General features: G+C 37.6%; 1 protein-coding gene across 1 annotated transcript in view; it reads left to right on the forward strand.

Annotated features, from left to right (window-relative positions):
• The first annotated feature begins 8,541 nt into the window (after positions 1-8,541).
• slc30a7 (solute carrier family 30 member 7) overlaps positions 8,542-17,568 on the forward strand; it is a 28,594-nt gene continuing 19,567 nt past the window's right edge. The window contains exons 1-6 of the mRNA XM_007240108.4: positions 8,542-8,778; positions 9,522-9,623; positions 13,176-13,289; positions 14,393-14,480; positions 14,589-14,718; positions 17,080-17,268. Of these exons, the coding sequence (XP_007240170.1) occupies positions 8,699-8,778; positions 9,522-9,623; positions 13,176-13,289; positions 14,393-14,480; positions 14,589-14,718; positions 17,080-17,268 (703 nt within the window). The 5' untranslated portion in view covers positions 8,542-8,698. The remainder of the gene's footprint in view (positions 8,779-9,521; positions 9,624-13,175; positions 13,290-14,392; positions 14,481-14,588; positions 14,719-17,079; positions 17,269-17,568) is intronic.

The raw sequence follows: 17,568 nt of genomic DNA on the forward strand, positions 1-17,568 counted from the left end.
CTCAGCCCTCCCTTCCCTTTACCCTTCACTGCTCCCTTACAGCTAGATTTCATACAGCCACAGGAAGTGCAATGTCACATGCCATGTTAGCACAATGGGTATATTAAGCATTATGGATTGACCCATCATATGACCGCTCTTCTTGGCCTCCTGACACGTATTTTTCAAGATGCAAAGATGAAGCGGCGTTTGGCACATGCTGCTGTCCTCAGCAGAACACTGTGTGTGGTACAAACAGTCCTCTCATTATGCAGGCATTTTGTTTTGGACACCACGACCCCCAGCATCGCCTCCCACAGACACAGAGAGCACGCTTAGCTTCAATTAAAATAATACACGCTCTATTACAGTGCAGTTATTCACCCTGCTAATGAATGCATTCAGCTACAGCATGCAGTTCTCCCATTTCTCTCACAGATGTGCAAATAAACACACGCACAGATACAGCGTGTTTACTTCCTGTAGAGACGTCAACTTGCCAATAGAATAGGACTCTCTGGAGCAGATACTGTAAACATGATTCTGTTGGCACCATGCCAAATGGACGGGGCTGTGGAGCAGTGGAACTGTTTATAATGCCATAACATTAAAACCAGCTGCTCAATGCTGTGTAGATCCACCTCATGCTGTCAAAACAGCCCAGAGCCACCAATCTTTCTTTCTTTCTTTTTGTCTTTCTTTCTTTCTTTCTTTCTTTCTTTCTTTTTGTCTTTCTTTCTTTCTTTCTTTTTGTTTCTTCTGTAATTGCCTTTTTGTTCTTACTTTATTTGTTTTATTTTTCTCAGGCTTTCTTTCTTGTTATTTCTCTTTTTCTTCTGTTACATTTTCTTTCTTTCACACTTCTTTCCTTTTTTGTTCTTTGTGTTTTTTCTTTCTTTCTTTATGTCTATTTCTCTCTTTTCTACATTATACATCCTTTTTTTCTTTTATTAATTCTTCTTTCACTCTTTGTCACTATTTATTGTGTTCTTTCTCTTATTTTTATCACTTTTGTTCCATTCAACTTCTCTCGCTCTTTCTCTTCTCTTCTTTCCTTTGTTTCTTCTTTATTTCTGTTTTTTCCTCTTCACTTACTTTGTTCATGTTCAATTCTTTTCTTCCCCTTTTCAGTTCTTTTCTCTCTCTCTTTCTGTTTTACTTTCTTTTGTCTTTTATTTTTTCTATCCCTTTTACTCCTTTCTTTCTTTTTGTTTTGCATTTTCCTTTCCTTCTTTCTCTTTTTTGATAGATTTAAATTTTTTTATTCACTCCTTGCTTTTTCTTTCTTTCTTTTCACTTTGTTCCTTCTGTGTCTTTTCTTTTTTTCTTTCTCTCACACTTTTTCCTTTTTTGTTTCAATAACTCTTTCTTTCACTCTTTGCCTTTCTTTTTTCATTTTTCTCTTTTGTTCCATTAAATTTCTCTTCTTTTTTTTCCATTTCTATTTTTTCTTCTTTACTCATGTTCTCTCCTTTCTTTTCTCTTGTCTTTAATTCTTTTCTATCCCTTTAACTTTTTTCCTTCTTTTTGTTTAGCATTTTTTCTTTCCTTCTTTCTCTTTTTTGATAGATTTTCTTTTCTTTTTTTCTTTCGGTCTGTTTTGTTAAATCTGTCCTTGTTTTCTCTCTATTTCTTTCTTTTTTGTTTCTTATGTTTTTTTTTTCTTAGGCTTTCTTTCTTTTTATTTCTCTTTTTCTTCTATTAAATTTTCTTTCTCTCACTCTTTTCCCTTTTTTGTTTCAATAACTCTTTCTTTCACTCTTAGTTTTTATTTCTTTTGTTCTTTTCTTTTTTTTCCCTTTTGCTTCATTCAATTTCTCTCACTCTTTCTCTTCTTTCTTTCCTTCGTTTGTTCTTTCTTTCTGTTTTTTTTCCTCTTTACTCTTTTCAGTTCTTCTCTCTCTTCCTTCTTTTCTTTTGTCTTTTATTCTTTTCTAACCCTTTACTTTTTTAATTCTATTTGTTTTGTATTTTCCTTTCCTTCTTTCTGTTTTTTTGATAGATTATCATTTTTTACTCATTCCTTGTTTTTTCTTTCTTTTCTTTATTTTCACTTTGTTACTTCTCTCTCTTTTTGTTTATTTCTTTCTGTCTGTTTTGTTCAATCTGTGCTTGTTTTCTCTTTATTTCTTTAATTCATTCTTTCTTTTCCTTCATTTATTTATTTCTATCTGTCTTTTTTCCTTTCTTTCCTCCTTTGCTGTCCCCCTTTCTTTACTGTAGTAATTGCCTTTGCTCATTTTTGGATTCTGTAAGGGGAATTTGATTGCAATCTGCTGTTATATAACTCATCCCAAAAGTATTTGATGGAGCTCAATCCAGGAAATGCTGTGGTGGGAGGTGGAGGAGGATCTTGATGAGTGTCAGTGGGACCTGGACACTCATGACCCTGTCTCTATTCGCTAGGTACTGACCCCTGCATACTGGGAACACACCACAAGACCTGACGCCTGATGTTGTGGAGATGTTCTGACCCAATCGCATTGCCACTTTCAGTCTGGTTCTCATTAAAGTGTGTCTGAAATTCCCAGATGACCAGATCATGAAGGGCTTGAGGATGTCCAACACAGTCTGTTTAACACCAGATGAGCTACAGTAGAGTCTCTAACTCTACTATAAGCACACCAGCAAAGTGCAGGTTTCCGATAAAGTGGCCACTATTGTGTGATGTTACCATATTACACAAGCTCTTCTTTGTTTCAAATGTCATCAAACAAAAACACACATTCCGAGTTGTGTAAAACAGCTCATCAGGAAAAGCTCTTGAAACTAAAGAGGACCACCAGTTCTGCTGCTGAGGGGATGAGTAGGGAACGAGTGGCTCTTTACAGCAGAAGAGTAAACACACACACACACACACACACAAACACACACACACAGCTCTCGCAGAGCTCCGTCCAGAACAAACATCAGCACATCCCCGTGTTCCTGCTTCCACAGCCTCAACACACAGATAAACGTCTGCTGTGAGAGCGTTGGGAGAGCGGTGGGAGAGCGGTGGGCTGAGCCGCTGTGGGCTGGGGGTCTCTGCAGGCCTGATCTCTGTTTACTGCTGGAGATTCTCATGAGCTTTTCTGAAACACTGCTGACCTCGTCCCATCATTTCCTGTAGCGTTTTAATCTTTCAGCATTTTACACAGCTCTAAAACTGACCTACATACCTCTTCATTCCTCCTTTCATCCCCTTCTTTCTTTTCTCTATCATTCTCTTTTCCTTTTGTTCTTTTCTCTCTCCAACACTCACCCCTTTTTGTTCTTTCTTTTACTTTCTTACTTTTCTTTTCTTTCCTTAATTAGTTTTTTTTGTTCTTCAGTTCTCTTTGCATTTGCGTTTTCATCTTCTTCATTATAGCTTTCATTGTGTCTTTTCACCTATCTTTCTCTCGCACACACTCTTTATTTTTCTCTCCTTTTTATGATCCTTTCCCTCCTTTTCCCTTTCCGTTTCTATAACTTTTTTCTTTCTTTTCTTATGGTCTTATTTCTTTTCTTTCTCTTACTCTAATCTTTTTGTTGGTTCTTTCATGCATTCTTTTATTCTGTCTTTCTCTCAACTTTCATTCCTTCATCCTCCCTTTTTTCTGTATAGCTTTACTTTTTTGTTCTCCTGTTTCTCCTTGTTTCTTTCTGACTCCTAAACTTGTTCTTTCTTCTCTCTATTTGTTGTTCTTTTTATTTAGGTTTTTGTTTCTTTACCTCTTCTTTCCTTTCTTCCTTCCTTCCTTCTGTTTTTCTTTCTTTTTTATTCCTTGTTTTCTTCTTTCTTTGCCTTTTTTCCTTTATATCACACTCTTGTTTTTCTTTTTTCTTTTCTTCCTTTTTTGTTCTTCTTTCTCTCTTTTTTATTTTCCTTATTTGTTCTTTTTTATTTAGGTCCTTGGTTCTTCTTTTCCTTTATCCCTTTTCTGATTGACACTCTACATCTGTTCATCTCCTTGCTTATCTATTCTATCTATTATCATTTTTTTCACCTTTTCTTCTTTCTTTCTCTTTCTCTTGTCTTCCTATTTATTTATTTTTCTTACTTTCTTTCTTTCTTTATCTTTATTATGTTTTTCTCTACTTGTCTTTTTTTCTTTCTGTCTTTTTTATTTTTCTATACTATGGTTCTTTCTTTCTTCTTATATTTTTCTTCACTATGGTTCTTTATTTCTTTCTTTCTTTTATTTTACTTTCCTATGGTTCTTTCTTTCATTATTTTTTCTTTCTTTTACTTTTCTTTACTATGGTTCTTTCTTTCTTTATTTCTTTCTATCTTTTTTTTGCTGTGTGGAAGGTTTTATTGCATTCAGCTGCACACAAACTTCACAGTTCCAGCTTGTCCATAAAGTACTGAATGGAGTTTGATCACTCTAGAGAAGCTCAGAGTTCAGTCCTGGCTGTGGGACTTTGTACCTCTGTATAAATGACCTTACAGTCATGTCCTGGAGGCTCCACAGGTCTGTGATTTTCTATAGAGAGCAGCTGAGTGTATTTTGTACAGGAGTATCTGAGAACTGTTGGACATAGTCTGTGTATTATGTAATCAAATATAGTTATTTATATTCCATATGAGCAAATTGTTTTTTGTGTGGTGCTTTCAGCACATTAATTATGCAGGCTGTGAAGACGTTGAGCTGATATATGGACTCAGAGAGCTGTATATACATACTGCCTGTATGGTATGGAGAATACATCATATAGCAGGGGGTCTGGCATGCTGGGAGAAGGGGGGGGGGGGGGGGGCTCTTCAGCAGGATTATTAATAGATCTGGTCACGAGTCCAACCATATTTCCAGTCAGTCCACTATTGTTAACACATGAATATATTTAGAGGTGTTGGATGAGGAATGTGTGAAGACTCTGAAATCTGTTTTTGCACTGTCTGTTCTGTTACTGATATAAATTAGAAACACGGAATGCTGTTTAAATGAAGCTTATATATTAACCGTTTAGTTTAGCTTGATATACGGTATTCCAGGTGATGCAATTTTGGGGTATGTGAATCTGTTCTTAATTACAAAAGCATGCTACTTTCACATGGCTTACGGGCAGGGGTTAACCCTTAGAACCCTAGCCTGTTTTGGTGTGTTTTTTCTCCGTTTTTGTCAGTTCCTTTTTCAGGTCTTATAACACATTAATTATATCAGACAGTCACATGCCATGAGCTCTTTTACTCTAGAAGCCATATGGCTGCTCAAAAATTTAATCATTTAAAATGTAAAAGGTAGCAGAATTGTTATACTTTCCTGGAACTTTTTTTTTTTTTTACTTTTTTTATGTATAAGCTTAAGATATAGGCCTAAGATATCTTTATAAAATGGATAGACTAGAGTGTATATGAGTTAAAAGCATAAGAATATTGATGATAGTTCATTCCATGACTTTTTACTTTGACAAAATACATGGAGAGCATCAGGCAGACCTATTTTTCTTGATAATCACACCTCTAGGACACATGTAGATAAACCTGCTAATAAAGAGTTATTCCACAAAATGAGGAAACACATGCTATGTGTAATTACACGTTCTGACCAGAGAGGTCTCTAAATCCCCAAATCCCCAAAAGTTACACAGACAGTTGCTTTAAGTCCAAAACCTTTTATAAAACTATATAAATGATCATACGTGTGTATTTATAACCACTTGTTGTAATAATTTACACCAAATCACTCTGAATGACTCTAAGCTCTACCTCTACACCCTGCACAAGGCACAATCACAATGCTCATTGCACAGTGGTTGTGAGTGTACCTACACCGCTGGGCATGGTAGTCTCAAAATAAGTAAAGTAAAAAAAAAAAGTGTGTTCAGCTAAATTTCTGGTCTATTGTTATCTTGGCAATGAAAAACACAGATGCCCTACTGACTGAAAGCAACCGAGGCACCCCAAACCCAAAAAATAATAAAATAACTTTTTTATTGCATTTTACGCCCAACACACACCCATGATTAATTAAGAGAATTAGTACATGCCTTTTGCACATCTTGAGCATACTTTTCCCATCGTTATGATAGCAAACACACACTGACATGCCTTAAATCAAACTGTGCAGTGCAAGTATCCAAACCAATCTAGCTTTGTCTAAAATTATGGTTTAGTCTTATGCCAGATGTAACAGTACACACACCTTCCAAAAAGTTTCACTATTGTCTTGTCAGTCTAAAGAATATTGACCCAAAGTTCTGGGGATCATTAAGATGTTTTTTGGCAAATGTTAGGCGGGCCGTTGTGTTCTTTTTGGCCAGCTGTGTTTTTTGCCTTGGAACTCTCCCATGGATACTATTTATTATCAAATCATTATTAAATGTGTTATTAAACCATTAACACTAACCTTGACTGAGGCAAGTGACAGCTACAGTTCTTCAGACAGACTGGGTTCTTATGGGACCTCATGGATGAGTTGTCCATGCCCTTTTAGAATATTTTTTGTTGGCCGGCCACTCCTGGGAAGGTTCATCAGTGCTCCATGTTTTATTTATTTGTGAATAATAGCTCTTACTATAGTGCACTGGAGTCCCAAAGCCTTAGAAGTTACTTTGTAACCATTTCCAGACTGACAGGTGTCAATGGTTCAATTTCATCAGATCACAGCATGTGTTGCTTTTTGAGATCTTGTATCTGCTTCATGTTGTCAGACAGGTTTTTGATTTTGCAGTAATCAGGCCTGGTTGTGGTTAGCAGTGAAATTGAACTCAGCTTTCCAAAAAGTGTGATTAATCACAGTTCATTTATGGGAGGGCAAACACTTTTCACAAAGGGCTAAATTGGTTGCTAGATTGTTTTTTTTTTTCTTAGTAAATGAAATTTAATTATATTATTATAATATATTTGTCTGATATTAAAGTTTGTTTAATAATCTAAAAAATGTAAGTATGACAAAACTTGCAAATGCAAGGATTTGATTGAATTCAGCGAACATTCAAGAACATTTAAACTTGCAGCTCTGTGTCAGCAATGGGTGCAACCCAAAGTAGCTGCATGCATTCATTAATGTATCTCTCCTTCTTGTGTTTCTCTCTCTCTGTTTCTCTCTCTTTCTCTCTCTCTCTGGTCATGGTTTCACACTGAGGTGATCTGTTTTGACACATCAGGACAGTCTGGCTGTGTTGGACCCGGGCTCAGCTTTAGTCTGGTCTCCATGCTGAAACAGTTTCCATGGGAACCACCTTTAGTCCTCAGCTCTGCTGCTGGGGATTATTTGTCTCATTACGCTTTTAAGCTTTAAAGCATTCAAATGCAGCTCTCATACAGTTCACTAACGACTACCCATCATCCCACACACTCTTTCTCCATCTCTTTTTAAGAGTTCTGTCTTATCTTAACTTTTTCTTTTATTAAACTCATCCCTGAGCAGCTCTAAAAGCTTGCTGTAAAACTCTGATTGACGTAATAAAACACAGAGGGGAACAAAACACCTAAATTAGAGCTGTAATTTTCTCACTTTGCAGAATCACAAGACTAAAAGCACACTGCTGAGAAAAGGGTGATATAGTGTATATCTGATATAATACAAGAGTGACATCTGCTGGCTGAAATGTTCCATTCCCCTATTCATCCCTTATTCATTACTCCACTCATTCACAGTGTAAACTCACTCATTTGCTTAAACCAAAAGTTAGGTGAACATATGCAACCACATATAAATGGGATCTTTGAGTTGAATCACTTTCTAACAACTAAATTTTAGTCTGTTGCTACTCAACGCTTTGTATACTGGGTGTGTTTCCCTGTTTCTGACACTCTGCACCCTGCAATGTATCCCCCAGCCATTAAAAAAGAGTAAAGGAAGATAAAAAGTATGCAGAGACACAGACCACAGGTTTTGGACTCGTTTCTGCTAAAGGTCTGGAGGGTTATTTTCATCTATGGTCCAAAGCTCACTGTCATGCTGCAAACCAAAATTAAATTAATTAAATTACACAGGTAAATTGAAAAACATACTGATTACTTAAATACCTAACCGAGAGACAGGCAGACATAAATATTTTAAATACACACTGATCACTTAAATACCTAACAGAGAGACATACAGAAAGACAGATAAATTGAAATACTCAGTGATCACTTAAATACCTAATTTAGAGACAGACAGACGGATATGAAAACAGATAAAAAGACATACCGGCCGACCGTCGAGAGACAGACAGATAGACAAACAGATCAATACATCCCAATACATCCTAACCGACAGACAGACACATACACATGCATACAGACATACACAGATAAACAGATAGATCAATTTATACACAGACTGATTGCCTAAATACATGATAGACTGACATACAGAAAGATAGACACAAATCATAGAGATAAATCAATTGATACATAGACGGAGAGTTAGACACAATTATTAAATTTTTGATTACATCATTGACTAAGTGCTACAAGTTACTACTTACCAAGTTGATTACTATTGTAAAAGATTAAATACTACTTATAACAATTCCACCTTGTAGTTTTATTATTTTTATTATAAAAACACATTTCTATTTATATTCCTTTACATTATACTGATTGATCATGTGGGTGGGTCGTCACCTCGACGTAAACCTGTGTGGACCGTGGGTGTGATGACGCCGGTGTTAGTAGTGTTAGCTTTAGTTTTTCGGCAGTGTGTGTGAGTGAGTGTGTGTGAATGAGTGTGTACCCACTCCTGTAGTGTTTATAGTGTGTGTGTGTGTGAGGGTGTGTGTGTGTGAGTGTGTGTCTCCCAGCGGAGCGGCTCCAGCAGAGATGTTACCGCTATCGATTAAAGACGATGAGTACAAACCTGCCAAATTCAACCTACTCGTCAAACTGTCCGGATGGTTCCGGTAAATACTACAACATCTTCTGTAGCCAGGATAAGCTAGCGTTAGCTGCGCTAAGTTAAGGGTGATTCACTCAGTAACGCTACTGCAGTTCTACTGAGTTCTGTTAGCCGGGTTAGCATGTTAGCACGTTAGCCAGAGCTTTGAAAACAGCCAAAACAGATTTAATAATACTTTATTTACTTAACCAACCACTGTATCTATTTAGTATAAGATATGTGTGATAGAAATTGGCGTGTTATGGATTTATAGTCGTATATTTTGTGAATATGTGAAGAAAGAGCTATGCTAGCTAGCTAACCTACTGGATAGAGTTGGCTATCCTGCAAATCCAGTTCCAGAAATGCAAAATCCGCTCCGTGATTTTGTTCTAACTGCCTTTGCAGCGCGGCTGCGGTGGCGCTGCGCAGGAAGTTGATACAAAATCCCTGAACGGATTTTTATATTCTGGAACTGGATTTGTCCCAACTCCACTGTTTAATGAGCTTATATCTACACAAGCAAACATTTAACAGTCAATTGTACACACTGTGGTTTTAATAAACACTTTAAAAGGCCAAATGAAATAATACAAATCCTAAAATATGAACATTTTCATCTTTTAATGGCTGTGGAAGTGAATATAACTTAGCTAGCTAACTGACCCAGCTTAGCTTACTGTTGTGTGCTGTACGTAGCAATAGCTAACCTATTAGCTTTGTTATGTAGGTTAACTAACGTATTCCTGCTCTCTCCTGTGTCTTCAGCTCCATTCTCGCCGACAAAACCTCTCGGAATTTATTTTTCTTCCTGTGTCTGAACCTGTCCTTCGCCTTTGTGGAGCTCACTTATGGAATATGGAGTAACAGGTAAGCACTGGAGGCTTGTTAGCCGGGGCTACAGGAGGAAGCAGTGGGTCAGGATGTGCCACGTCGCTCTAATCTCTGAATCACAGTATCGCTGTTGTTGGGTTTTGTTGGATTCAGCATCATTCAGACTCCACAAAACACACATTATACTGCTTTTCTGGGTCTTTGTTACACTATCTATATGTCCATATTTGACATTTGATAATGAGGGCTTAAGGCATTCAGGTGCTTTGGCTAGTAGCTAAGTTGAATGTGTTGACACTGATACAGATAGTATCTGTACATATATAGTACAACTAGTATTTGTGTTTTGTAGATTATTAGATTATTTCTTGGCAATACATCTTATATATAATTTATCTTTTAAATTGTGTAAGACATTTGTAAGATGAGCAGGAGAGCTTAATGTGTGGGTTGCATCCATTAAAAAATTGCCAGATCTTCTCTACCAGTGCCAAACAGCTTATTTTGCTGTTGCTGTTGACACTTGTTTTAAACTTTTAAAGGGAATGTGCCTGTGAGATGCTAGGTGTGAGCTAGAGGAGTGTACGTGTACTAAATCCCCCAGCATTAAACTGTGGAGCAGTGAAACTTACTGTGTTCTCTTGAATGGTGATGTTGCCCCATTCAGCACTTCAGCACTTTTTGGGCTTGAGGGAGGGTGATGATCATTCAACATCCTGACATTACTGATTGATTACTGTTGCAGTTAAGTGCAATAAAATCAATCAACAATATGATCTTTTTTTTTGCTAAGCTAGTACTTATAAAGAAATGTATGGCTAACACAGACAGTACAGCTGAACATAGTGCATGTTTATATGCTAAACATAGCACATAAACATAGCAGACACCTACTGACCACTGTAGCAGAGCCCATGCTCACAGGTGCACCTCACAGGCACTTGACTGGCAGCACTTGGTGATACCAGAAGGAGCTTAGCAACAGTGAAATAAGCTAAGCAATGGCTAAGAAGATTTGGCAAATTTTTCATGTGCCCAACCCATATACTCATCTCACACATGCATGTTTCTTACAAATTTGGCACCATTTAAAAGGAAAGATAAACATGCTTTAAACAGTATAAGATTTATTGCCAAGAAGCATTGAAAAATCTCGAAGGATCAGCATGCCATGTTTGATTGATCTGGACAGGGCCTGTGCAATAGGCCAACTTTAAGCTTTTGTTCCACAAAAATACAAAAAGTTGCAGCACTTATTATTTAGAGTGAACCCTAGTACCAACTCCAATTTGAAGGCCAAGTTCTGAAAAACGGGGGATGTCAGAGACAGACCGCAAAGTGGTACCCCAAGAAGATAGTCAAATTGACGCCCCAAATCTGTGACAGTGGCGCGACCCACATACTCGGCTTTGCTGCTCATCACACAAATACATGTTTCTTACAAATGTGGCACAATTAAAAATAATAATAAATTAACAGGCTTTCCAGTGGTTTAAGAGTTATTGCCAAGAAAAACTGTTACGAAAGACAATTTTACTAACTTTTTGTTCTATATTTAAACAGAGCAGATAAACATAAAGCTTTAAGCAGATGTGAGCCAAATGTAAGCTATAGGGGTATATTGTAAGTAAACCCCCTGCATTAAGCTGTGGATCAGTAGAACTAACTGTGTTCTCTTGAATGATGTTGCCCCATTTTAAACTTTGTGCTTAAAGTAGGCTGGTGATCATTCAACATCCTGACATCATTACTGATGCATGTGTTGCAGTTGAGTGCATTACATTTCTCACGGCACTGCTCAAATACCTTTACTTTCATACCCTTTATTTTATTTTTGACAGAAACAATAAAAAAGCAGATGTACTAACACTTTTGTCCACATAGTGTATCAACAATTGACACTGATTAGCCTAGCTGTGTTTGGCAGTGTTTGATAGTGTTACTGGAGTTGGCACTCTCATAAACCCTGATAAGCTGATATATAAAGCTTGAGTAAAGTGCAAGTGTTTGCAGGCTGATATAAATAGAAGTGGGTGATATAAAAATGCTTCATTGTCTCATAATAGATAATAGGCTTTTTCTGAGCATATGGTGGATATCGTGTATCATGGTGTGGATATTCTCTTTTTTCAGATTAGCACATGAACTTGTTTTATATTCTAGTTTAGAATATTTTACAGTGGATTTTGTTTGCATCTATCTATTACTGACTATGTTTTCTTCCCCTGGTCCTCTAGTTTACTTATCAACAGTTTGTGTTTATGTTTAGTAAGCTTTCTGTGTTCCTTGAAAAACATGTGGTTAACCATGTGTGTGTGAAAGGTTAAGTTCACATTACCAGGCTGAACCACACTGTTCTTTGCAAGTGATCAGGTCAAACTTGCAAGTCCAGACAACACAAATGTATCTCCATGAGATTACATGGTCAGCGCTAGTAACTAGCTTTCCTGCACTTCCATCATTCTGGATTTGATGAGGTTGTTGTTTCTCATAAGTAAGTGATCCAAAACACACGTTGAATTCTTATTCGAGGGTTGAGAACTTTCAGACTGAGACGCATCTGAACAATTGTAGTCATATTTCAAACCACCTCCAAATGTGGTTACTGGCTGTACAGACTGTCCACAGTCTATCTAGATACAAAATCAGATTTGGGCTGTTGGTGAAGAGGGTGATGTTTATACATGCATCAACGTGCGCATGTGAGGCGTTTCAGGGACAGATTCGTTCACATTGATTACACACAGATACAGATCACTTGCATTTGTAAACCGCCAAGATCCGTCCTGAGCAAAAATTAATTTACATCGCAGACACATACAGGTCACTGAACAATATAGCTTAGGCCATATTCGATCTGAGCCAAAAATTAAATATTAATTATTAAGGTTTGTAATGTAATCTTAAATTCTGGGTGAAATGAAGTGATTCTGAATCAGATTTAACTTCTTTGGGTAAGAGTAATTAATGTAATGAACACAGCTTTGGCTTAGCATAGCTGTTTTTTATTTGTTGCAGTGGGTACATTTTGTCTGCATGTCAAAATGCTGAGATAAATATATAATGTGTGTTAAAATGCTTATATTTATATTGGGAATAATATTTTTGACCAAACCTCCACTACCTGCCATTACATTACACTTTTAAAATATTACACATCTCTAGTTTTCTGTTACATTTATATTTTTTTGCATTCATTTATTTGCTTTAATTATCTGTAGTTCATCTGACCAAAAGACTTAACCTTTTAAAGCTGATCATTTCATGTGAGTAGAATCATATAGGATTGAATTCTAAGAAGATTTTAACCACACATTTCCATTTTATTGGCAGTCAAGTCCTGTTAGTTCAGCTGAAACTGCTGTATGCAAAAGACTATGGAACTTAGCTTGTTGCACAGCAGTATACTGGGCTTTCTAAAGAACACATAGAAGTTTGCTTATTGAACATGACCTTTGCTTTTAAATGTGGTTTGAGTGATCAGATTTGTATCTGTTTTAACTGATCTAACTGAACTCACTTTGTTACCATATGGTACTACATCGTTAACGTTTCTCTGTTTTGTTTTTCTGATGTTCTCTATATCAGTTTAGGGCTGATATCAGATTCTTTTCACATGTTCTTCGACTGCACGGCACTTTTGGCAGGCCTTGCAGCATCAGTCATCTCCAGATGGAGGTCTAATGACTCCTTCTCATACGGGTAAGAGCTCAGTCTACAGTGATTAATGCTTTAAACACTGATTTAATGGTTTATGGGCCTTGTTTTGTTGCTTAATATGTGATTTAAAAGCATGCGTTTTCTATTTATTTCATACTGTGACTCTTTGTTTCTATATGAACTGACTCCAAGCACTCTGTAGTCCTTCTATTTCTCTGCATACTTCATTATCTTCTTTTCAACCTGTTCTTTAATGATCACGATCAGCAGAGAGCAGCTGTTCTTTGGATGGTTGATAATATTCTGAAGTATGCTTGAGTTTTTAAAGGTCTCATTTTATCATTAGTTAATTCATTTTAAAATGTTTAGTTGTGGTCTCTAGTATAAATGAAAGCCATGTGAGTTTTTTTTTTTTTTTGTTCGAAAAATGTCATCATATGTTACTTTACAACATCTGTATTGCCCTTCTAAATGACCTAGTCTTAGAGTCTCTGTAAAAGGCAAAATCCACCGGAGAGCCTATGCAAACCTATGGAAACACACAGAGGTGGGTAGTCCAGGTCCAGAAAGTAAGAATACAGAGCCTCCCAGGCAATTGGAACAAAACCAACCAAAGTTTTTACTTTTAACTAGTGTAAATAGAACTGTTTTAAACATGCACACCTACCTATCTCAATTATACTTTGCTGGTGTTGTTCCATAGACACATTCTAATCATATGTTCCTTAGCTCTGAAGTCTCTGACTTTACATCTGCAAGGTAGAGCAGCTAGGGGAGTGTAATAGAGTAGACATTGTTTAAAAACTCCAGCAGCACTGCTGTGTCTGATCATACCACTCATACCAGAACAACACACACAGACTAACACACCACTACCATGGTAGTACAGTCACTGCACACACCAATGCATCTCAGGTATACAGAGAAACAGAAGGAGTACAGTCAGAAATTATAGAACTAAAAATCGCTCCTGTCTGCTCAGTGGAGCTAAAAACAAGGAAGTGGTCATTTTATTCTGATATGACTATAGAATAGTCATCTCTGTTGCAATAATAATGCTATTCATGCTGTGGCCTTGTGGTGAGTTTCGTAAAAAGGACTTGCTCTATTGCAAGTCTTCCTGATCACATTCTCCTTTTTTGCAGCTACGTCCGAGCAGAAGTGCTTGCCGGCTTTGTGAACGGCCTCTTTCTCATCTTCACCGCCTTCTTTATCTTCTCAGAGGGAGTGGAGGTGAGTGCAGCACTCAACATCAAGAGCTTTATTTACATTTAAACTCTGTGTCACGTTTTGCTGATGTCTGATCGTTTTCTTTATTCTTTTTTTCTTCTCTTTACCCAGAGGGCATTAGAACCACCTGATGTGCATCATGAGCGGTTGCTGCCTGTGTCTATAGCAGGGCTGCTCGTCAACCTCGTAGGCATCTTTGTATTCCAGCACGGAGGGCACGGACACTCTCACGGTGGAGAAGGTGAAGTATCTGTTACAGCATAAAGAGCTACAATTTGCATTGTTGTCTTAGTCACAGTGATCTGATCATTGCCCAATCTAGGTGCAGTGGGCACTGCTTCCAGTTACTGATTGAGTCACATTAAACTAGGAGCATTCTGTCCTTAAAGTAGTGGTTAATGTGTTTTGTATTGTAGAACCACATCTTTTCAGTTTCAACAGTATGACAGAATTCACAAATTTGTGTCATTATCATATTTTTTTTACCGGATTATAAGATGCACAATTAATAAACGTCTATTTTCAAACAAAAGGCACACCAGATTACAAGGCGCATTAAGCAACACTTGTTTTAACATGGTAAACACGCAGGCTACAGCTCGATAAAACTCACCTCTGAATGGCAAATAAGCTAGCGCTGTGATTAATGGCTAATGCTAATGCTGCTCCAGCAGTGCTAGCCAGGATTAGCAGCAGGATACAGGCCAATAATAATAAAACTCTGAACTGCAAAATACACACCTAGCTATCTTAATTGTACTTCTCTGGTGGTGTTCCATAGACAAATTCTCACTATTTGTTCCTTAGCTCTGAATTACCGGGCAAAGCTTATAACACTGATGTGATATTTGCACAAATAACACAGGAACGAACTGCCATGCTGTTCCTAGCGCTGTTAGCTCCTGTCTGACGATCTGTTGGTGGTCTTGAGCCAAGGTGGGCGAGGCGATGAATACTAATTCACAGGTTTATGTAGACATGAATATTTCTGAATATTTTCTTTTACTAGCTACTGCAGACAATGAAGGTTGAGGAAGACTTATGTGCAGCATCCATATACAACTCAGAGAGACCTATTGTATTTCACAAAGAACAAGAAAAAGTGGATTTTTGTCAGAATTTTGAAGTGGCTTGTTAATAAACTGATTAGCTGAAGTGTGTTGGGTGAAGGGAAGTTGATAAACGTGCAGGGTAGGGGGTGCCAGGACCAGAATTTAGAAACACTGAGCTGCTCTATGTGGCCTAAAGCATGTGGTCATCTGACCATCACACGTATGTGAGAATGTTGGACCTCCCATTCGAAAGCTATGGGTGGTGGTGTAGTCTTGTTCTCAGCTTTGCTGCAATAAAAAAGCCCCTATTTATTTCTGAAGGCTTTCCATTAAGTGTGTGACTACCGATATTCAGTTTAAGGGAATGTTTAAGCAGACCTAGTATACAGCTGCTTTGAACATTTCAGCTCATGCCTTCAGCTCAAGTCTTAGGAGTGTGTCAGACAGGCAACTAGCAAGAGTCAGACAGACAACTAGCAAGAGTTATTACTTAAACTTTTTAAACATCCTGCGCCATAAAAAAATTCACCACTAAAGCCGTTGTAGCTTTTAAACAATTCGTCCAGCCTTCAAGATACATGAGATGGGACTTTCCCTGGTCTGTTTTTCTTTTCTTTTCTTCGCCTTTGTCCTCATCTTTCTTTGCTTTCTTCCTCTTCAGGTCTTTAACTATATGTTTTACCTTCTTTCTGCTGTTTTGTTGTTATTTCTTCTTTCATTTCTTTAGCCACATGGGTTCATTTTATTAGGACATCCTCAAAAAGCTTTTTACTATTGCTGTTATTTTTTATATATATTTTTTTAAGGTCCGTAAGTTTTGGGATTTAGGGTCCTCTCTGGTGAGAATGGGTAATTGTACCGAGAATGCGGAAAAATACATTTTAAACTGGGCAGGTCTCCTTTCAAAGCGGATGAATCCGATTCCAGGTTATGTTTAGTCAAAGAGAGAGAGAGAAAGAGAGCGCACTCAGTCAGAAACTTCACTATTTTGTTTCTTTGTTTTTACTATGGATGAATGAGCTACTGAGCTCTGAGTTTCCCCTTCTGAAGTCTCCAATGCTCCACCAGCCGCTCGCGTTCAGTAAAACTGAGCCGGATCCTCGACTTGACATCCCAGATTTTAGAAATAATATATTAGGCTTAGCAGGGATGGTCGTTCCAGCAGACTGGTACCATTAAAACACAATATTTTATCCCTTCTCCACTCAGAAATGCTTCTGCTTTCAGTTTAGACAAAATAACAGAACAATACGGACTGAAACTTTAAATACAATCAATTATCCTGTTAACACGTGTATAGAGCCCGGTGACGTATAAGCGTTTTTTTTGGTCCGATTCACAGAACCCTCTCGCTGTATTTACTTTCTTGCACCTGTGCTAGTCACCTAGAGGAGACAGCGCCCACACGTGTGTACACTCCTGTACATTTAATTCCATGTCTTCTTATTTTTTTATCCTAGTATTCACTGTGTTTTCACTGAAATGTCTTTTATTAGGTATCATCATCTTCTTATCAAGTTCACTAATTGGGTCTTTCTGTCTCTCTGTAGGTCATGGGCACAGCCATTCTCTGTTCAACGGCAGCGCAGGCCACGGGCACAGTCATGGAGGCCATGGGCACAGCCACGAGACCAAACACGGACACGGACATGACCACGACCACGGGCACGGGCACAGCCACGATCACGGACATGGACACGGAGGACATGGACATTCCCATGAGGAGCCACATTGCCATGGTGAGGAATTCTGATGTCTTTGCAACAAGCTCAGTGTAAAAATGCTGTTAATAGATATGTAAAACAACAAACTGCTTTGCTAGTAGCAGCTTTAGCCATATATTAAAGTTAATAATAATAATAATAAAAAAAAACACTTAAAAAAAAAATTATTTGGTCTAATGTGAGACAGGGGAACTTTTTGGAAGGTGTGTGTCCCGTTTTACATCTGGCATAAAACTAACACATAATTTCAGAAACGAAAACTATACTGAAGGTAAAACATGGTGGTGGTAGTGTGGTGGTCTGGGGCTGCTTTGC

Source organism: Astyanax mexicanus, chromosome 16 (genome assembly GCF_023375975.1).
Source record: "Astyanax mexicanus isolate ESR-SI-001 chromosome 16, AstMex3_surface, whole genome shotgun sequence".
Classification (NCBI taxonomy): Eukaryota; Metazoa; Chordata; class Actinopteri; order Characiformes; family Acestrorhamphidae; genus Astyanax; species Astyanax mexicanus.